The 21,910-nt window shown below is 47.2% G+C and overlaps 1 protein-coding gene and 1 pseudogene across 2 annotated transcripts; one reads left to right on the top strand and one right to left on the bottom strand.

The window, feature by feature from the left end:
* Positions 1-216: 216 nt before the first annotated feature.
* BCL7B (BAF chromatin remodeling complex subunit BCL7B) lies at positions 217-16,472 on the bottom strand. 2 transcript variants are annotated; one of them, XM_065892237.1, is made up of 6 exons: positions 16,372-16,472; positions 13,227-13,302; positions 4,620-4,716; positions 2,250-2,420; positions 1,579-1,658; positions 217-1,323 (listed from the first exon to the last, which is right to left on the bottom strand). In XM_065892237.1, the coding sequence occupies exons 1-6, from the start codon at positions 16,461-16,463 to the stop codon at positions 1,231-1,233; spliced, it is 609 nt and encodes a 202-aa protein (XP_065748309.1). In that variant the 5' UTR covers positions 16,464-16,472; the 3' UTR covers positions 217-1,230. The 2 variants fall into 2 exon arrangements, with proteins under 2 accessions (XP_065748309.1, XP_065748310.1); XM_065892238.1 differs by lacking the exon at positions 2,250-2,420 and having other exon boundaries at positions 1,231-1,323; positions 16,372-16,463.
* On the top strand, positions 6,182-6,701 carry LOC136134590 (glycine cleavage system H protein, mitochondrial-like; annotated as a pseudogene).
* Positions 16,473-21,910: the final 5,438 nt, after the last annotated feature.

Raw genomic sequence — 21,910 nt, forward strand, 5'->3', positions numbered from 1 at the left:
TTTCATTTGGTATAGGCAGGGACAGAAGTATAATTCCAAGTACATGACAACTTCAAATGGAGTCTCCAAATCATTTTCATCAGAATGTCACTCTGTGGGAGTGAAGACAATTGGCAGGGCCCAGCCCACAGTGACTTCGCTAGCACTCAGCCACCACGCCCCCCAGCCCCTGCCCTCCACAACCTTCAAGAATGAAGCGCTCAGCTACCAACAAGACATATTTCAAATAGTTTAATTTTAAAAATATTCTATTCGGTGCTAAAATATGTCTTCACTCACTGTTGCCCATTTCCATTTTCTTAAACTTTTTTGAAACAAAAAATAAAATCACGAGGTTCAATTAAACATGCAGATTTCAAACAAAAGGGAACTTTCTAGAAAGTCTGAGCTGAAGGAGTACTGTGGGAATGGGTGCTGTTGTCAGAACCTCAAATTCTCGCTGGGGCAGAGTTTGCGGCAGGAGTGCTGGGGACCGTGGCGGGAGGCAGGGGATGCTGGAATGAAATGTCCAGGTGGAAACAACAAAAGCTGCACGTGCGTGTGCGTGTGTGTGTGTGTGTGTGTGTGTGCGCGTGCGCGCGCATGTGTTGGGGGAAGGGGATGGTTACAGTGGGGGACAAAGGACTGTCAGCAGCCAGAGAGCCCATGAGAGGCAGGATAACCTCAGGAATGGGCAGAAGTGCCAGGATAGCAAGAAATCTATATGGACTTTTCCACCCTCTCATGGAGCGAAGCCCTTCCCTTGCCTCCGGAGTCTACTCAGGCATTCTCCAACAGCAGCCTACAGGGCCCCTAGCCCTATGCGAAAGTCCATGAATCTACAGTCTCCATTCAATTCAAGTAAGCCCTAGGCACTCTCTTCTCTAGAGGATGCCTTCCATATCTCTTTCCTCTTGTAGAAGCACCAGCAGCTCAGTCCATAGGTTCCGGAGCAGAGACTGCTACCTGGAGGTGACAGATGAACCCTGGAGTGGCCGATGCTCCAGCCTACTTGGGGTGCAAAAAGGACAGGAGTGCTCCTCTTCTCAGGATCAAGCAGACACAGGTGCCAGGGACGGGAAGATGACGTTACGACCCCGAGTCCTATGTCAGCCTTCCAGCCCAGAAGGCTCCTATGTGCAGGCTCTGGAGCCCAGTGCTTGCCCTTAGCCCAGCAGCACAGCACAGCACAGCCAGAACCAGAATGCAAGAGAGGCCTGGGGCCAGGAGGCGAAGGGTGCCAGGGTGGTGCTAGCTTTCTGACGCTGTCTGCGGCACTGCGGGCTGGTCCACACAGAAGCGTTTCAGGGGAGGCGCGCCTGAGTCTTCCTCTTCCTCAGCAATCTAGAAGCAGCCAGAGCATGGAATCACAGGGCCACCCTTCTGAACCAGACCTCCCCTTCTACCCTAATTACAACCCGGAAGTCCATCCCCCACTGTCTCACAGATAACCAAACCTCTTCCCCTACCTTATAACCTGGAGCCCAGCGTCCGTGCTGCCTTCCCAACCACAGCGCATCCCGTGCTATAGAGCCAGTGCACGTTAACAGAGCCCTCACTTTTTTCTTAGAAACTGGGAAACCCAAAGCACCTCCCTACCTGTGTCTCTGATGGAACTGGTTCTTCCTTCGTGAGGGTGGGAGGTTCATCAGCAACTTCTGAGGCGGGCAGGGAGGGCTCTGCAAAAGCAAGGTCGCGTAGCTGCAGGGCCTCCCGAGGCAGGAGACCCCTGTGGGATCTCTGCCCCAAGCTGGGGGAGTGCTCCTGCAAGCTATGTGGAGACGCCTTGGTGAAGGGGCAACACAGGCCGCAGAGTCAATATACATTATAAGAAGAAATTCGCAGCGTCTAGTGCAAAGAGCACGAGCTCCGAAGTTAGAAGGAATGAAATGAGACACACAGTTCCACAAGTTACTAGCTGTGTGATCATGGCCAAGCAATTGAACTTTTCTAAGACTACTTCCTCATCTGTAAAATGGAGGTAACAGCTGCCATTTCATGGGGTTTTTGAGAGAATCATACCAGGCATCAAATATGAAAAGTGCCTTCCTTACAGAGAGCCTGGCGCTCAGTTGTGTTGCTGTTTTCTTTCTTCATTCTGTGAAAGGGGAAAATAAAACCATTCCCAAAATAGCCTCAAACAATTGACAAACGGCTTGAAGCTGCCAGCTCTGGGGCAACTTCTCTAACCTGTGACTCTAAAGAAGAGAAACATCAAGAGCAAGAGCAAGGCCCCTCCAAGACGCTCATTGGGGCCAACAGAGACTCACCCTCAAGGATCTCCTGGCCCAGGGTGGGGGGCTGGGAGTCATCTGTGCGGAAGTCGGAGGTGTGCGCTGGGCTCAGGGACTCGCTCTGCTGGGGGCTGGGGCTCGAGTTGGTGCTGCTGTCCACCTTGAGCTGATAGACATCAGACACAGAACTCTGGTTGCTGTTTTCATCTGAAAACCAAACATGACAAAGGCAACAGCTGAGGGTGGTCACTTTTGAGAGTAATTCAGTACAGAGCCAAGGGCCTGGTGTCTCTGCAGACAGCGTGGACACAGCCAGGCACACAACGATCACGGCTGTAAACAGCCCCTGAACCAAAGGCAGACATTCTCGGGTCTTCTGTGCACTGCAACTTACCAACAAGAGTCTAAATTGATTAATTTAAGCCTGTTCTATCTTATGACACATATTCTAAGCACCACAAGATGCAGCCAGAATCTTTAAGTTTATACAACATTTATATTTCAGGAAGGTCAAGATATGCTTATTAATCCCTTCTTTATTATCCACCACTTATAGCTGGGACCTGGTATTTTCCCACTGTCCAGTGAAGGGAGGAACACATCTGTGCCTCTCAACCTTTCTCACAATACAAGAGGTGTAGAAAATGAGAGTCTGTCTGCTATTCTCGGCTGTCTGAAGGAGGGTGATAGCGTCTGGAGGTGGTCAGCTCGGGCCCTTGCACCTGCCTAGGCTCCATCTCACCGCCTCAAGGACCGTGGGATCCCACCTGGGAAGCGCTGTCTGAAGGATTAAAGTCACCACCTAAGTTAAAAATACAGAGTCAGCAGGGCCTTCCTCTCCCTGACCTCCAGCAGCCAGTCACCAAATCTGCCCCACCCACTGCCCTGACTCGGCCTGTGCCCATTCCTTCCTCTCCCGTGGCCTCAGCTCAGCCCTCATGATCTCTCGCCTGGCCTCCAGCCACAGCTACCCAACTGCCCTTCCTGCAGTCTCAGGCACCCCCACTGGACCTCATACCACTGCCAGAGTGATCTTTCTAAACCCTTGTCGGCTCCCCACTGCCCACGAGATGGCCCTATCCCAACCTACAAACTCCCTTCGGATCTCCAGGCTCACCACCTGCTGTTCTTCCCCATGTACCCTGGCTCCTGCCAAACTGGACTCTAACCTAAGAGCAGCTTCAAGTAGCAGTGTCTGCTATGACATGCTCCTTCCGGTCTTCCTGCAAAGGCCCTAGACATGCCAACGTTCAGCTCAGGCATCACCTCCTCCACAGAGCCTCGTGTCCCAGGCTCCCTTGGGTGGAAATGACCACCCTCTCCTTTATGCTCCTGCTGTTTCCTGTGCACACCTGCATTTACTATATTACACACCAGTCTCCCTCCATTACACTCTGTGCAGGCAGGCTCTGTGGCTTACTGGTCCTTGAATCTCCAGTGCAGTACACAGTACCTGGCACACAGTAGGAGTTCAATTAAACGTTCAATGAACAAAAAGGATAAGATAGTGCCCAGACTGAGGAAATGGAGCCTCCCATTGTCTCCCAGAGCTTTATGATGGAACATCTCACACAGCTAGAGAACATTTCCCTTGTATCCTCTTCCTGTACCACACTGACCTTGCAGGGGTTGGGGGAGAAGTGAGGAGGGGATACCTGGTCACTCCCAGTCTAGTTCCGAAGAGAAAACTGTAAGCCCTTTCTAGTCTTTATCCTACAATGACCACCACCTTCTATACTAAAATGGAAGTAGCATTTTATCACAAAAAAGAATAAAGCTCTGTCACTCTTCTGCTTAGGCAAATACTTTTCTTCTCCAAGCATCAGTTTTCTGAAATAGGGATGACGATAACTGCCTGGTTTATATCACAGGCTAATGTAAAGATAACAATGAGAAACTGAAGTGAAAGTGCTTCGTAAACAGTAGCGGCCACACAGGGATAAAAGGTAACGTTATGAATGTAGTGCTGACTCAGGCAGGACGTCTACCGAAGACTGGTTTAGGAGGCAGAGCTTGGGCTAAGGGTGGATGGGTAGATGCCCCGGCATGGGTGGGGGGGGGGGGGTCTCCTCTGAGGCAGTCTCATCAAATACACAGTCTAAAGAAAAGAGCTTCTGATCCAGAAAACCGGGACCCACCATGGGGTCTGCCACCTACAAGTGATGTGACTTTAGATATGTAACCTCACCTCTCTGAGCCTCAGTTTCCGTAATTGGAAAGTGAGGAGACTGTGGTCTCTCTTGCAGGGTTATTGTGAGGTTTAAATGAAAAGGCTTCCATAAAGTGCCCAGGAAGATACCAGCAAAACAGTAGGCACTGAAATGACACACAGACTATTCTTCTGATTATTAATGGGTCATCTAAATTTTCATTTTCCTGCAAGGAAGACATATGGATGCAACTCACCCTGGAATTCAAGAAGGAGAGAGGAATTGGCTGAGGCATCAGAGGGAAAGCCATTAGGTTCCCGGGCTGCTGAACTGTTCGATTTTGACTTTTCTTTCTAGAAAAGGAAAAAAAGAGGAATATGACAGAGCCAAGCAGAAGACTCACAGAGAGAGAGAAGGTGCTGAGACACCAGAGAGGTCTGGATTAGGAACAGGAGGAACAACAGCGGTTTCAGAATCCAGGACCCGAGGAATAACAGGATCCTGGACAAGGTGTCCCCGGGCCTCAGTGTCTCTGTCAGTAAAATGGACCCTTCCAGTGCTAATATCATGAATCGCAAGTGAGAGGCAGATACATGTCTTCCACTAGAGCTCCCTGTAGGACTCTTCTGCTTTCTGCCCTGATGAGAATGCTCTATCCAGTCCTTCCCTACATGCATGGGTGAGAAACACATAATACCCATTTGAGAAAGATCCCTGTTTTAGTAGCACAGTAGGGAAGAAAAAAAAAGTGAAAGAAGAAAGGACCTCTGACTGGACAAAGGAAGGAGTCACTTTATATGTAATGCAAACAGTGACAGGACAAGGGGCCCCTGCTAGCTCTATTCCTCACCAATCCACCACATCCACTCAAAATGATCTCCCGTGTCCACCTTTGCCTTCAAGCAGGATGCAGGTTACACATGTGGGGGAACCACAGTGGGAAGGTAAGCACTAGCTTGCAACAAACAAGGAAATAATCCACAGGACAGGAAATCATCAATCCAAGCATTTGCAAATGAGAGCATCCCAAGAGCCAAAAGTTCAAACCTGAATAATCTCAAATTTACTAATTCGTACTTTTTATACTTGCCTATTTATTGTACGTGCATCGTACTAGTAATACAACTTAGTGTTTCTTAATACTCTCAATACTAGCTCGGCAATAAATCAACTGTACACATACATGCAGCCCTTCCCTTCATTTTTTCATATACAGACATAATTTTGATGTAATTACACTTTACCATTTTACTGCAGAGGCTACATAAACATGATTTTTACTAGCTGCACAATATTCCAGATATCATAATCACTTAATCACTACTCAACCAGTGGACATTTAGCTTTACCTGATTTAGGATTGTTTTTGTTTATTGCTAGTAGGAATAAACCCACAATGCTCAACTTTCACTTTTTCCTGGATTATGTGACTAAATTCACAAAAAAAATTCCTTCTAGATCAAAAAGTATAAACTAAACGTATTTTTCTTAGTATATACTGTGGCTCACTCACCACTCTCTACAAGGAGGTTGGCAATATATTTGAGTATGAGCATCACGGCACCCATGCCAACACTTGGCTTTATCATTATTTTTTTCTGATCTCTCATTTATCTTTATTTTAATGATTCTGGGCTCACATAAAATATTCATTCACTATAAGAAATTCTGAAAATACAGAAAAAGAAATGAAAATCACCTGTACAGCCCGAGACAACCGATACAACATACATCTGTATGAAAATGGCCCATGATTCAGCATTCTAACTTGCTCCCCCTCCCCCATTCACCATATTAAAAACATTTTTCTCTGCGAACATGGCGCTGTGAGTGGTGCGGAGCGTGTGGGCCATGGTCTACAGCCTGCGCGCCGCCTCTGTGCCCAACACGCCCTGCCCACTGCGGCCCCGGGGACTGCAGGCGGGCACCGACCGGGCGCTGCTCACCGGACCCGCTCTGCTGTCGGGTTGTAAATTCACAGACAAACATGAATGGGTAACAACAGAAAATGATGTTGGAACAGTGGGAATCAGCAATTTTGCACAGGAAGCTTTAGGAGATGTTGTTTACTGTAGTCTGCCTGAAGTTGGAACAAAATTGAACAAACGAAGAATTTGGTGCTTTGGAAAGTGTGAAAGCTGCGAGTGAACTCCACTCTCCTCTATCAGGAGACGTAACAGAAAAGAATGAAGCTCTAGCAGAAAATCCAGGACTTGTCAACGAATCTTGTTATGAAGATGGTTGGCTGATCAAGATGACACTCAGTAAGCCTTCAGAACTAGATTAACTAATGAGTGAGGAAGCATATGAGAAATACATAAAATCTATTGAGGAGTGAAAATGGAACCCCTAAATAAACTAGTTTGAAACAACTTAATCTAGCATAGCTGTCTTAAATTAGTGGTGGATAGATTTTTTAAAAGCAACTTTTAGGGCTTCCCTGGTGGCACAGTGGTTGAGAGTCCGCCTGCCAATGCAGGGGCACGGGTTCGTGCCCCGGTCCGGAAGATCCCACATGCCGCAGAGCGGCTGGGCCCGTGAGCCATGGCTGTTGAGCCTGCGCGTCTGCAGCCTGTGCTCCCCAACAGGAGAGGCCACAGCAGTGAGCGGCCGGCGTACCGCAAAAAAAAAAAAAAAAAAAGGCATCTTTTAGCAAAAGAAACGACTTTCAACAATGTTGCCTGAAGAAAATACCCCTTAACTTCCTCATGATTTCTGATAAACACTCTGCATCTTTTTCACAACACCCTATGATTTTTAGGCTAGTCCCCAGTTATAATATTCAGAATTCCTGAAATTATCTGTGGTAAAACTAGTTATAAAAATTATGTAATTCAAGGATAACATTGTTATCTTAACTCTCTCTCTCTCTCTCTCTCCCTCTCCCTCTCTCTCTCTCTCTATATATATATATAATATGTATATAGTAACTTGCTTCCAGCCATCCCTGGATTTAGGTCAAAAGACTCAATGAAATTGCCACTGGAAACAAATGGCAGTGGAGGAAAGTTTGTGAGCTGTACAGTGTCCAGTGAAGAACGTTACTCTCTTAATTCTGCAAAATATACTGTGTTTGCTGGTGCTACTTCTATACAGTAAAGCAACAGCCTTGCAGGAAAATAAGAAGCAGTTTAATAATAAAATATGCAACTTCCTAAAAAAAAAAATATTTTTTCTCTGCCATTGAATAATCTTCTATACCATCTTTTATAATGGTTACAGAGCTTTACAGTATACAGGTGCACGATAACTTAATGAATTCCCTACTATAAGATCTTCATTTTGCTTTTGCAATTTTTAAATACCACGAACAATAATATTGGGATGCTCAACACTACAGATGTACCTTGTACACATCATGATTATGTCCTGAGGATAAATTTCTAGAGATAAAACTTCTAGATCAAAGGCATAAATATTCTGAAAGCTTTTTCCCCCTCAGCTTTACTGAGGTATAACTGACAAATAAAATTGTAAGATATTTAAAGAGTACCCTGGGTTAATTTGATATACATATACACTGTGAAAGGATTCCAACCATCTGGTTAATTAAGCTTTTAAGTATACATATATGATCAACTTCACCTGTAGAAAGTTTGTCCCAATTTACTCTCCCATCAGCAGTGCCCCACTCCCTTATGTCCTTCACATTTTTTTCTTTACCAATTTGGTCATTTTCTATTTTTCCTAACCTAACTGGTCTATGCTAGTACCTTAGAAGATGGCACACTATCATGGACCACTGGAAGGTAGATAAACCGATGGACCTCAGGGCCCAGCTCAGAAACCAACACACACACTGTAAGAAGCCCTTCGGAGAGACAAAAGGAACTGAGTCCTGGGCAGGAGAACTTGAAATAGGAAAGGGCCAGGGTCTTATATGTGAGAAATGGGGAGGGGGTTGCTGGCAGTGTCCTTCCCCCACATGTACACACTACCCAAGAGATCTAGCGGCCTGACCTTTGGCCCTTATGGGTGTTGGCATCACCAGAGCCAGGGTTAGATGAAAAACAAAGGGTGACTCCAGAGCCCCCCCTAACTTTCACCCACCAGGTCCTTGGGCTGGACAAGGACGGCTGCTCCCAGATAAAGGCAGCAAGTGGAAGACTGGTAGTAGGGAGTTCCCTGCGAGGCAGGGGAAGATGAGAGGGGAAAAGGGAAAGGCTGAACCCTGAGGCTAATCCCATCCCCTAAATCCATTTAGAGGAGGGAACACAAAGCCTCGGTTACACATTTCTAGCCAATGCAGCTCAGAGTCAAAAGGAATAAAAGATGAGTGCACAGAAAAAACTAACCAGACACTGGAGGAAAACAAGCACCGTGAAAGACAATAAACAGAACAAGCTATACCAGAAGAAGCAGACAAGTGGGACAGAAGAATTGAAATAAAACACAGCAAATCTCCTCAGAAAAATAAGGATGACACTGGAAAGTTGTTTTGAACAACCAACAACAAAGGAAATTTGGTATAAATAATAAACTCGTTCAAAATAAAAATTAAGTGAATGAGGGAATTCCCTGGCAATCCAGTGGTTAGGACTCGGCACTTCTGCTGCCTGAGGCCCAGGTTTGATCCCTGGGAAGGGAATTAAGATCCCACAAGCCAGCTGCACAGCGTGGAAAAACAGAAAAAACAATTAAGTGAACGAGTTTATTAGCAGAAATAGAGCTGAAGAAAAGATTAATGAGCAAAAACTGGGTTGAGGGGCTTCCCTGGTGGCGCAGTGGTTGAGAATCTCTGCCTGCCAATGCAGGGGACACGGGTTCGAGCCCTGGTCTGGGAAGATCCCACATGCTGCAGAGCAACTAGCCCCGTGAGCCACAATTACTGAGCCTGCGCATCTGGAGCCTGTGCTCCGCAACAAGAGAGGCCGCGATAGTGAGAGGCGCGTGCACCGCAATGAGGAGTGGCCCCCACTAGCTGCAACAAGAGAAAGCCCTGGCACAGAAACGAAGAGCCAACACAGCCATAAATAAATTTTTAAAAAATTTTTTAAAAAAGGCAAAAAAAAAACAACTGGGTTGAGAAGTCAGAATATATGAGGACAGAATAAAGAGATGAAACAAACTAAAAGTTAAGAAATGAAGCTAGATGTCCACATTACAGGATATTCTTACAGAAGTTCCAGGTCAAACAGAAGAAATTCTAAAAGTTTCCAGGAATATAAAAGAATCACCTACAAAGAAATCAAGAATTAGACTGACATCAGATTTCTCAATAGAAAACTAGAAGCACGACAATTAATAGTTTCAAAATGTTGAAAGAAAATAATTTTTAACCTAGAATTTCATATACAGGTAAAATGATCAATTAAACATGAAAGTAAAACAAAGATATTTTCAGAAAGTTTTCTCCACACAAGCCCTCTTTGGCAAAACTCTTGAAGGGTGTATTCCAGCACGAAAAGAAATGAATCTAAGAGAAAGCAATAATAAATAGGTACAAAGGGTTAGTAAATAATTAGTAATGTTTACTTTGTCTAATTAAACAATGACTAAAACAAGAAATGTCTGTAAAAACAGAAATATCTGAACAGAATATCTGACCTGAAATTCCACTGAAAACTAAGGAGAGGGCAGGAATGAAAGTGGGGGTAGAGACCAGGGGTGGTTAAAAATGTGTTCAGGCTCAGAAGGGAAACACAGATTTTGATAAGCTTTATATACTGATACAGAAAAATAGTAAGTATAAGTCTTATTAGGTTAGAGATAGCCAATAAAAAAATTAAAAATAAAATGTGGAACTTTCAAATCAGAAGAAAATTTGTCTAGTCATCATGAGGTGAAGAGAGAAAAGAAAGTGTATCATGGCAGAAATCCTTGTCCATATAAGTAGAGTGTTTAGATGGTGACATTTTCACGGCCTTTCCGGCCCCTAAATGTGCCACAGCTATTATGAACACACATAGTTAGTATACATGTCCTGAGGAGACTTCTAGGAAACTCCTTAAATTCATGAAAATACCATTTGCCCATCCTTCTTCCACTCTCTTGCTGCCTTGAACTTGAATGTGTTGAATGATGGCTGGAGCTCAAACTTGGATACAAGGTCAAATATGAAGCAGAGGAAAATGGGCAATTGTTTAATGCATATAGAGTTTACCTCTGAATGATGAAGAGTTCTGGAGATGGATTACACAACAAAGTGAATGTATTCAACACTACTGAACTGTACACTTAAAAAACGGTTAAGATGGTAAATTTTATGATATGTGTATTTTACAATAGAAATAAAGTAAAATGAATAGAGAACCATTACTCTCTTAAATATAAATTATTAAAAAAAAAAAAAAAAAAAGGTGGGACTTCCCTGGTGACGCAGTGGTTAAGAATCTACCTGCCGGGCTTCCCTGGTGGCGCAGCGGTTGAGAGTCCGCCTGCCGATGCAGGGGACACGGGTTCGTGCCCCAGTCTGGGAAGATCCCACGTGCCGCGGAGCGGCTGGGCCCGTGAGCCATGGCTGCTGAGCCTGTGCGTCTGGAGCCTGTGCTCCGCAACGGGAGAGGCCACAACAGTGAGAGGCCCACGTAACGCAAAAAAAAAAAAAAGAATATATACTGGTACAATCACTTTGGAAACTAGCTTGGTATTCGCTAGTGTAGGTCAAAATACACATATCCTAAGACTTAGCTATTCTACTCCTAGGAATATATCCTAGGAAAACCCATGCACGTGTTGACCCATATACTGAATAAGAATGTCACAGGAACATTGTTCCTATTATCCCAAATGGGGAACAACCCAAATATTCATCTACAGGAGAATCAGAAAGATAAATTATGGTACAGTCCTATAATAAAACTCCATACAGGGACTTCCCTGGTGGTCCAGTGGCAAAGAATCTGCCTTACAATGCAGGGGACATGGATTCCATCCCTGGTCAGGGAACTAAGATCCCACATACCACGGGGCAACTAAGCCCGCATGCCACAACTACTGAGCTCACGCACCTCAACTAGAGCACGTATGCCACAACAAGAGAAGAGAAAACCCACGGGCCACAACTAGAGATAAGCCCGCACGCCGCAACGAAAGGTCCTGCATGCCTCAACAAACATCCCGCATGCCGCAACTAAGACCCGATGCAGCCAAAAATAAAAATTAAATTAAATTAAAAACAAAAAAACCTCCATACAGCAATGAAAAGGAACAAACAGCTCCAAATACAACATGGATGATTTTACAAACATAACACTAGGCAAAAAAAGCAAGACATACAAAAATAGATACTTCATGATGCTGCTTATATAAAGTAAAAAATGTTTACAAATGACTAAAGAAGTGATCGTAAAAGCAAAAGTAGGAAAGTGATCTCCTCTAGAGGGGAGGGAGGGGGATGCTGGGAAGAGTTACAGAGCCTTCTGGGGGAGCTGGCAATGTCTATTTTTTGACCTAGGTGGTTTTTACAAGGGTATTAGCTTTATATTTTTTCACTATATACTAAATATGTTTTAGATACTTTTCTGTACGTGTTTTATTTTTTTGTTTGTTTTTTGTTTGTTTTTTTTGCGGTACGCGGGCCTCTCACTGTTGCGGCCTCTCCCGTTGCGGAGCACAGGCTCCGGACGTGCAGGCCCAGCGGCCATGGCTCACGGGCCCAGCCGCTCCGCGGCACGCGGGATCCTCCTGGACCGGGGCACGAACCTGCGTCCCGTGCATCGGCAGGCGGATTCTCAACCACCGCGCCACCAGGGAAGCCCCTCTGTACGTGTTTTGTATTTCAGATCTTTTCAAAACAATCAGGAAAAAAAGAGTTGGAGAAATCTGGATGTTTATCACTCAGGGAATGTATAGATAAATGTGGTCACTGCACATAAGAGAATACAATGCAAGAGTAATGATAATAATTTTATTTACAATTACAGAAACATGCAGAGTTCTCAAAAACAGAATAGAGGTTTATAGCACAATGCTATATATAGATGCAAATTTTTTAAAAATACAAATATGAAACACTATGTATTTTTCAAGAATATACAGGTGTCCAGAACTTCCCTGGTGGCACAGTGGTTAAGAATACGCCTGCCAATGCAGGCGACACGGGTTCCATCCCTGGTCTGGGAAGATCCCACATGCCACGGAGTAAATGGGCCCGTGTGCCACAACTACTGGGCCTGCGCTCTGGAGCCCGTGAGCCACGGCCGCTGAACCCGCGCACCACAGCTACTAAAGCCCGCTCACCCTAGAGCCCGCACACCACAACTACTGAAGCCTGCGCGCCTAGAGCCCGTGCTCCACAACAGGAGAAGCCACCGCAGTGAGAAGCCCGCGCACCACAACGAAGAGTAGCCCCTGCTCACCGCAACTAGAGAAAGCCCGTGCGCAGCAACGAAGACCCAATGCAGACAAAAATTTAAAAAAAAAGAATATACAGGTGTCCAAATAAACCCATGGAAGAGGAATTAGAAAGGCATATATACATATTAAACACATGATGTAATAAACTACAGTGGGCAGCAGGAGTCCACAAACTTTTTCTTACAGGGCCAGATAATAAATATCTTGGGCTTTGCAGGCCATTAGGTGTTATGGCAATTACTCAGCTCTGCCATTACAACTCAAAAGCAGCCACAAATAAGGAAACAAACAGGCATAGGTGTGTTCAAATAAAACTATATTGAATCACAGGGAGCAGGCCTGGGCTGTAGTTTGTCAAGCCCTGGAAAAGAGGAATGGGTTAAGGAAAGGGAATAAAGGGGGGGTAATAATAAAATAAGAGGCTTTGCGTGGACCAATGACAGAGGATGCCTTGAAGTATTTTCAACTAAATTCTGGGAAAATACATTCCATTATAATTAAGAGGCAATCAAAGAAAGAAAGAAGACGTTACCTTTTTGTTGTTTCGATTTTCTTCCACACTTACCTCCTTGTTGTCTGTCACGGGAACCCACTTAAATATCCTAAGGGACGTGTCACCCACAGTCACCCACTTTTTCTCCCTAAAACAAAGACACTTCTTAGAACTGATAAACAATAAAATAGATTTTCGGATCATAACTGTGCTTTCCCACTTCTCAGTAGATCATTCCTTCAATCTTAAGTGCTTTCTAAACTTCCTCTCCGTCAAATCATACCTTACCTTTCAGGACAAAATCATCCCTTCCAGAAACACTTTGCTATCAAATGCCTTTGGCTCTGAACCCTCTACTTGCCACCTTTGCTCATGCACAGTGTACCAAAACCTTTTGTTCCTCACAGCCTACAGCAGTATAGAGTATCAGCACATTTTCAAACTCAGGTATCTATCTGGCATAAACTTTATTTCCCCAAAATTAATTCAATTCCACTGATATTTATAGAGCCCTAATATACAAGGCCCAATAGGAGATAAAGGATATGTAAGATAGGGTCCCTCTCTTGGGAACTCATAGCAATGAAAAGATAAGTAAAGAAAGCATTGTAACACGTGAAGGCGGCAAGGAAGAAGGCTGAAAGAGTGAGATCAGGATATCCCACGGAAGGCAGAACTCCTATGACTCCTGGGGAACTCTGGATTGAAACACGATGCTATTTAAAAATAATCACAGGAGCAGAACAGGATGCTTCCAACTAACAGACCTGAGCCTCACACTGGCTTCTGGAAGAGGTGAAGGCCAAGCCGCCATGGAAAGACTGCTTTAAGGTTTCATTTTACAAGAGGTTACTTTTGAGATGAGCCTTAAAAAATGAGTAGTTGTTCTCCCCACCCCGCACATACCTGGGGAGGGAAAGGCAAGTGACATTGTTGAATAAGAGTGTAGATTATGAACGGCCAGAGTTGGGGAGTCTGGAGTATGACTTCTGCAAGTTTCGCATCCCAATTTGAGGACAAAAAAGCAAAAATAGTAACTGCTGGTACTGCTGCTGTTGGTGATGCTATTCAGCAAATGGTAACATCACAGAAAGGTAGAGACTGTGATGTAACAGAAAGAAGAATGAACTAAAGACTTAGGCAACTGGAATTAATTCCTGGACAAGCCACTCATTTATTCCTCATTTACTCAAAAATATTTAATATTCAAGACCCTATGCTAAGTCTTGGGCACACAGGGAACAAGATGCACAGTCCTGACCCTCACAGACCCAAAATTCCAACTGGAAACAGACATCACACAACTCATCTCACAGTTAGAAACCTAATCACTAGGTTTAACCATATCAAACTGCCGCTTCTGCTGGTTAAAAAGGCAAATACAGGCGCTATCTTATGCTTCGACCTAATACAATTGTGGAAAGTTCCAGTAGGGGACCTGATTTAGACTGGGGATCTTGAAAGGTGTCCTTGAGGAAGCAACTGGAGAGCAGAACTAGGAGTTAACTAGGCAAGGGGGAGGAGAGGGTAGAGGAAGGACACCAGGTAGCAGAAACAGAAGTGTGGCCCCAACTGAAAGATGGCCAGCATCCTGGGAAAGAGGGCAGTTTGAACCAGTCTGGTGGGGCAAGAAGGATCATCTTTGGTCTTTATCCTAAGAGCAAGAAGAGATCAATGAAGCATTATTTCCTAAGCAGAGGAGTGCTAGAAGATTCACCCTTGAGAAAAATACAATGTGATGAATGGACTGGGGAATAAGCCAGTCCTGAAGCAGGCAGATCATAGGGAAGTTGGTACAAGAGTTTTCTGGGTGAGAGAATATGCTCATCTGCCCTAGGCTGCAGGTGAGGACAGAGATGGCCAGAAGAGAAAGGTATGCCCATTTTTAGGTTTCCCAAAAAAACCTAGAAGGATGAGATTTGGAGGGGAAAAATCATTAATTAGTTAACTAGTATTTATGAGTCCAACTATATATCAAGCCCTTATTGATAAAGAGTTAAGGAACTTGATCTTGTAGAGAAATGGACAAATAAACACGAAAATAAAGTCCAAGGTAATGACCCTAAAGGGAGTGGAGGGACTTCCCTGGTGGCGCAGTGGTTAAGAATCCGCCTGCCAATGCAGGGGACATGGTTCAAGCCCTGGTGGGGGAAGATCCCACATGCCACGAGCAACTGAGCCCGTGGGCCACAACTACTAAAGCCGGCGCGCCTAGAGCCCGTGAGCCACAACAAGAGAAGCCACCGCAATGAGAAGCCCACCCACCACAATGAGAAGCCCACGCACCACAAGGAAGAGTAGCCCCCGCTCGCTGCAACTAGAGAAAAGCACCCAGGCAGCAACGAAGACCCAACACAGCCAAAAATAAATAAATTAATTTTAAAAAAAATAATAAAGGGAGTGGAGAGTGAAGGGCAGGAGAACTTGGAGAAGGCTTCCTGGAGGGAGCTAACACCTACCCGGACTTTAAAATTATTAGTAGTAATCAGCTAGAGAAAAGTACTCAAGAAGTTGGCGCAAACAGTTGGCTGTGAAAATTGAAGGTGACAACGCATCACTGTTTCTGGTACAAAATAGGCGGTCAACCGGCGCCTGCAACGAACGCTACAGGAGCCGTTTCCAAACGAAGGGTAGAGCCTGACTCCTCTACTAACAGCTCCCAGGCCATCAAGAGAAAATGCCTACCCAGCTCGCTCGTGTGGGTCCATATTAGGCGAAACACAGGGTTTTAATTCCAATAACCACTTGGTCCCGTGGCATGCAGGTTTTCCGAGAAGCTCTCATCTAACTTAGACTTCATACGTAGAGCGCTCAGTCTGGCCAACGGGAAATTCTCAGAGATTGTTAGCTATGATACGGGACAGTTCAGAACGCAAAAGGCTCCCGAGGCAGGCGGGCGCCGGAACGAGGCCCGCGCGAGTACCGGCGTGCGAACCAGGTCCCATTGACCAAGCGCCGCCAAACGCCCGCAGCTCCCCCGGGCGCCGCGCTGCCCTAGGGCAGGTGGGCGGACCCGCGGGCCGGGCGACCCGCTGATTGGTTGCGGCTGGCGCGCCCTCTGACCTCACGCCGACGCGAGCGGCACCCTCCTCCCGCCTTCTCCTCTCCCCCTTCCCCCAAGCGCCCGCCGGTCGGCTCCCACCCCACACGCCAGTTCACCGCCGCTCTGGGCCTGGGCCGGCGTCCCCCTCCAGCACCCTCGGCCCTGGCCCCTCACCATTTCCGCACTTTCTCGATGGCCGCCATCACCTTCTTGATGTCATCCTTGGCCCGGCTGCGGGTCTCGGCCCGGACAGACCGGCCCGACATGGCGTCAGTGGGAACGGCGGGGGCCGGGGCACTGCTCCCAAGGCACCGGGAATCGCGCGCCTCACGCGCCGCCGCCCGCCCGGCGCAAACAGCGTCACCGCGGCCGTCGCCCCCTCCGTGCGCGCGTGCGCGAGGAAGCGCGCGCACCCGCCCTCCCCATGGGGCTCGAGGCATCAGCGCGCCTGCGCGCCCAGTCTCAGGTGCCCCACCCCGGGCGTCCCACCCAACGTGCCCCGCCCTGGTCGTCCCACCCGGGGCGTCCCCGAGTCCAGTGAGCTTCCAAGCAGGCCAGGGTAAGCGGGCGAGCTGGTGGCACGTGCTGTGTGCAGCGTGTGGTGGGAGGCTCTTTCCCAGGGGAGCATCTTAATCCTCTGGACAGGGCTGCCGCCATAACCTATATTTTATGGGCTTGACCCTAACGTTACTGAGGGTCTGCACCATCCTGTCCTGCTGCCGCTCCTGTCTGGGGCCCTGGCTCCCCAGATAACACCATTGTGCTCCAACTACAGAGAATTTCACACCTTTAGTATGCCTTCCAACGTTTGCACACATCTGTTCCCCACCTGGAATTCTGTCTCTTCACCTAATGACCACTTACTCTTCCAACATCCCGTTTGAACTACGACAGGTCTTCCTCTGATATCCTTGGGTGCCACCTAGTGCATCCTTGACACTACATCAGCAGTCCCCAACCTTTTTGGCACCAGGGACTGGTTTCATAGAAGACAATTTTTCCGGGGCGGGGGCGGGGGTGGGGGTTGATGGTTCAGGCGATAATGCGAGCGATGGGGAGCGGCAGATGAAGCTTCACCCGCTCGCCCGCCCTACTCACCTCCTGCTGTGCAACACAGTTCCTAACAGGCAGAGGACCAGTACTGGTCCATGGCCCTGTGGTTGGGGACCCCTGCTCTACATTACTGTCTCATTGAATTCAGCAATTGGTGATTATATGATGCCTGCCTTGTGCAAGACTCCATGCTCAGCGCTGAGGACAAAATCTGGGGTTTTGCTTTCAATGAGCTTCCAGTTTAGTAGAACATGCAGACCAGAAAACAGGCATTTAAAATGTCATTTTAGGGGACTTCCCTGGTGGCGCAGTGGTTAAGAATCCGCCTGCCAACGCAGGGGACACGGGTTCCAGCCCTGGTCCGGGAAGATCCCACATGCCCTGGAGCAACTAAGCCCGTGCGCCACAACTACTGAGCCAGCGTGCCACAACTACTGAAGCCTGCGCGCCTAAAGCCCGTGCTCTGCAACAGGAGAAGCTACCACAATGAGAAGCCCATGCACCCCAACAAAGAGTAGCCCCTGCTCGCCGCAACTAGAGAAAGCCCACACTCAGCAACAAAGACCCAACGCAGCCAGAAATAAATAAATTTTTAAAATAAAATGCCATTTTATAAACGCTAGGCTAAGAGAGGTATTGTACAAGGTGCTATGACAACCCTAATCTAGATGAGGGGTGTCTAGAGGCATCTGGGGAAAAATGACCTTGAAGTTGAACTTTGAGAATACAGTAGGTGCAATTGCTCTAAGTCCTGTGTCCACAGACACTGTAGATGCTCAGTAGGTGTTTGGGTGAATGTTCAACCTTCAGTGCAGCTCCCTAGTCTTCCCACAGCACCCTAGGCATTTATTGATGCTTGCAGTATGCAGAGAGGGTCCTGGAGCAACCGCTTCAGGAAACATAAAGGAAGTAAGTGACAGTTTGCACTGCTTGGTAGCAGCTACTTCTTTCAGCTCTAGAGGAACTTCCTTCTGTGTGCCCAGAGAAATGTCTAGCTAACCCTGAACTTGACATAGCCTCTGTAACTGTTCACCCTTTCATAATCCACCAACATCATGGCTCGATAAGCATTTGAGGAGTGGAAGAGCTGAACTAGCATGTGGAGGGAAGGACGATTCTAGAAATAACGGGATCAAAGGTGGCATGTCTGTTTCTCAAAGCCACTGATCCAAAATAACTGAACCAAAGAACTATCTGAGCACCTTGCTATATGCCCTGCAGCAGTGGACGCTGGGTGACGCAAAGATGAGTAAGACACACTCCCTGCCCTTTGGGCGAGGATAAGGAAAGCAAGAGGAAAATAAAACTCGAGGCAGAGCATGTTAAATGTTGTGAGAGAGGCCAGCTCTCTAGAATTCTCCAGTTCTGTTCATAGGGCCCCCTGGTCTAGGCACACATCACCAGACATTTATGTCTCACTTCTCTCTCACCCTTGTCCAAGTCCTGGCCAGCACCCCACTCCCACCCCAAGGTCTCTTGCCTCTAGTTTCTCTACTCCACAGCCCCCTGCTCCTCCCAGCTGCTTTAGCCTCCTGCACCCATCTCTCCTCCAGCCCACCCTGCCAGTCGCCAGGTTCTTCGGGCCATCCCCTGAAGACCCAGTGATCCTCCTGTTTCCCGCTCACATTTGTCCACCTGGCCCTACATTCCCCACCTGTCTCCCACTGAAGTTCTCTCTGTGTAAGAGACTGGTCAAAATGGGCACCTGCCAACTATTCCCCGAAGCCTGCACAAATGCCCTCTGTTGACATACTTCTCTTTAAAGAGATCTCACCTTGACATTTTCTAGGTGAAAGCCCTGTGCTAGATGCAGAGCTGGGTGCTGAGATGAGCAGCCCAGACCTCTACCTTGGGCAACTTGCATTCAAAGCAGTGCATTCAAAGTAAAAGCTACAGAGACCTGCAATGCCCCAACTGTCTACCTCCTCCCATTAATTCTCTGACCTCACCACCGGCAATCTACACTTTGCTGTCTCTGCTCCAACTACGCTGGCCTCCTTGCTCATCTGAAAACAGCCAGTAAAACTCTTTGCACTGTAGGTCCCTCTACCTGGATCACCCATTCTGCATACATGTATTTACATGGCTCACTCCCTCACCTCCTTCAGGTCTTTACTCAAATGTTATCTTCTCAATTCAGCCTTTCTTGGCCACCCTAAGACTGCAGTATGCAATCCCACACACACACTCTGTATCCCCCTCCCCCAATATATTTTTCTCCAGAGCATTCAGCACCGTCTGATATACTATTTTACCCTCTCTCTTGTTTACTGTCTATCTCCTTTCAGTAGCTCCATGAAGGTAGCAACATGGTCCCTTTTGTTTTGTTCACTGATTATCCCTAGCACCTAGAACAGAGCCTGGCACTCAGTGGGTGATCATTAAGTATCTGTTGAATGAATGAATTCCCAGCCATGATGCTTCCTCTTCCATGAAGCCTTCCCCAGATCACTTAAAGCAGGAGGAAGGAAGCCTCGCTCTCCTGAACCACCACAGGCAGGTAGGAGAAGCCAGCCTGAAGGCCACATGACCTGGGTGGACGTCCTCAGATATCCCTGAAGATCATAAGTTTAATCACAATTAGAAGTTCTTTGGCTTTTCCTTTGCTCTGTATTATCTGGCTATCCCCTGTAATGGCAGCCCTGTGACGGCAGGGACCCCATCGTCAAGTTCACCAGCACATCCCCGATGCCTAGCACAGCACCTGGCACAGATGAGGTGCTTAATAGAGTGTTATCGAATGAATGAATGAGAGAATGACCACCACACCTCCCCACAGGCTCTCTCTAGGGCCTGCCATCAGCTGTTTACTCCCTTTCTGCCCCATCCACATTACCTGGAAATCATCACACTTTCTTTGTCAGAGTGATTTAGCTCCTAGGTAGCACTCAATCCTCCCCCAACCAGGACGTGTGTCCAGGGCCAGTGCGCCTTTGATGACCAGGCCTCTTCCAAAATCCTTTCCATGCCTCCACATTGCCCAAGTTCAACCTCATACCATAGTGTTAATCAGGGTCCCAAATATGATCTCAGTCACAGGGAAAAGAATGCTAGGAGGCAGAAACCCTGGGTCGGAGTCCCAGCTCAGCCATGAACTTGTCTCGTGGCTTTGCGTAGGTCACTTAACCACTCTGAATCCTAGTTTTGTTCTGTGTTTTGTTTTCTGTGAAATGACTTCAATAACAATGGCTCTGTACTTGATAGGCTTGTACCGAGGACCTGGTGAGGTAGAAACCGGACAAGCTTTGTAAACCACAAAGTGCCTTGCAGGCAGAAATTCTCTTTTTGGCTTCCTGTGCCATTGCTCCTGCCATACTCGTAGCTCCAGCTGAATAAACCTGTTCCCTGTTCCCTGAACAGATTCTGCACATCACCTCTGTGCTCTTACTCACACTGCTTCTCCCCTGAGGAATGCCACCCCCTCTCCTTCCCCAGTTGCCATCCTCCTTCTGAAATACCCATCTTTTAAGACTCACCTCCTCCACAATTATTCCAAAAGCATGTAATCCCACCCTTGCTTAGGTCCCCCTAGAGCATTGCGTTCACCTCTCTCGGCCCTTTCCTCCCGTTGTGGAGCACAGGCTCCGGACGCGCAGGCCCAGCGGCCATGGCTCACGGGCCCAGCCGCTCCACGGCATGTGGGATCTTCCCGGACCGGGGCACGAACCCGCGTCCCCTGCATCGGCAGGCAGACTGTCAACCACTGCGCCACCAGGGAAGCCCCCTTTCCTTTTATTTTACCTCCCAAAAAGCTGAGCTCCTCACCAAGGCTGCTTCAGTGAAGACAGGGTCTGAGGAACCTGCTGAGTCTCATGGTTCTAGCCTAGAACCTGTGTATTCATCTCCCGCACTGGTATCTATGAAAATCTGTTTGAGGAAAAGCCTTGAAGACTAAGAGCCTGAACTACGCTGACGTTCTCTCCTTTCTCCTTCTTGGGTTGTGTTAGAGCCCGGCTGAGAGAGAAGACAGAGGACCTGGATCAGGTCTTCTTCCTCTGAAAGCCACTTTGTAGGCTGTGCTCCTTTGTAAGGCCACCAAGGCCCACACAACAGTCCTGATGAGTCAAGGAGACCTGTAGGAGGTTGTGGGCGCTCCCTGTGTGTCCTTAGGCAGCAACATTGAACCTACTGGAATTCATTAAAAGAGAGGTTACATGGGCTAAAAATGGAAACGGTTCAAAAACCCCCTCAAAACATTCACAGGCATGGGTCCTTGATGCCTTGCTAATGAGAAGTGCCAGAAAGAAACAAGAAAACAGCCAGTGATGGCCAGTCAGAGGCAGAGAGAGCCCAGTGCTGCTTCAAGCATGAGGACCCCCAAGAAGCCTGTTAAAATGCGGCTTCCGGGGACTTCCCTTGCAGTCCAGTGGTTAAGACTCTGTGCTTCCACTGCAGGGGGCGCGGGTTCGTTCCCTCGTCTGGGAACTAAGATCACGCATGCCAAAAAAAATGCAGGCTCCTGGGCCCTGTCCCCAAGGTTTTCTCTGTGGTACAGCTTTGGCACATGTATTTTATTTTCATTTTATTTATTTATCTTGATATATAACATGCACATGCTAGAAAATTAAAAGGGTACAAAATGTTAGTAATTGTTGAAGCTGGGTAATGGAAACGTGGGGGTTCATTATACTATTCTATTTTTGTATATGCTGACATTTTT

This window comes from Phocoena phocoena, chromosome 15 (genome assembly GCF_963924675.1).
Source record: "Phocoena phocoena chromosome 15, mPhoPho1.1, whole genome shotgun sequence".
Taxonomy (NCBI): domain Eukaryota; kingdom Metazoa; phylum Chordata; class Mammalia; order Artiodactyla; family Phocoenidae; genus Phocoena; species Phocoena phocoena.

Excerpts from the sequence above, each read along its gene's own strand:
- BCL7B (XM_065892237.1), bottom strand. The coding sequence starts at position 16,463 with ATGTCGGGCCGGTCTGTCCGGGCCGAGACCCGCAGCCGGGCCAAGGAT. Across the intron at positions 4,717-13,226 it reads CCGTGACAGACAACAAGGAG|AAAGAAAAGTCAAAATCGAA; the intron begins GTAAGTGTGGAA and ends TTCCTTTTCTAG. Across the intron at positions 2,421-4,619 it reads TCTCCTTCTTGAATTCCAGG|ATGAAAACAGCAACCAGAGT; the intron begins GTGAGTTGCATC and ends TTTGGTTTTCAG.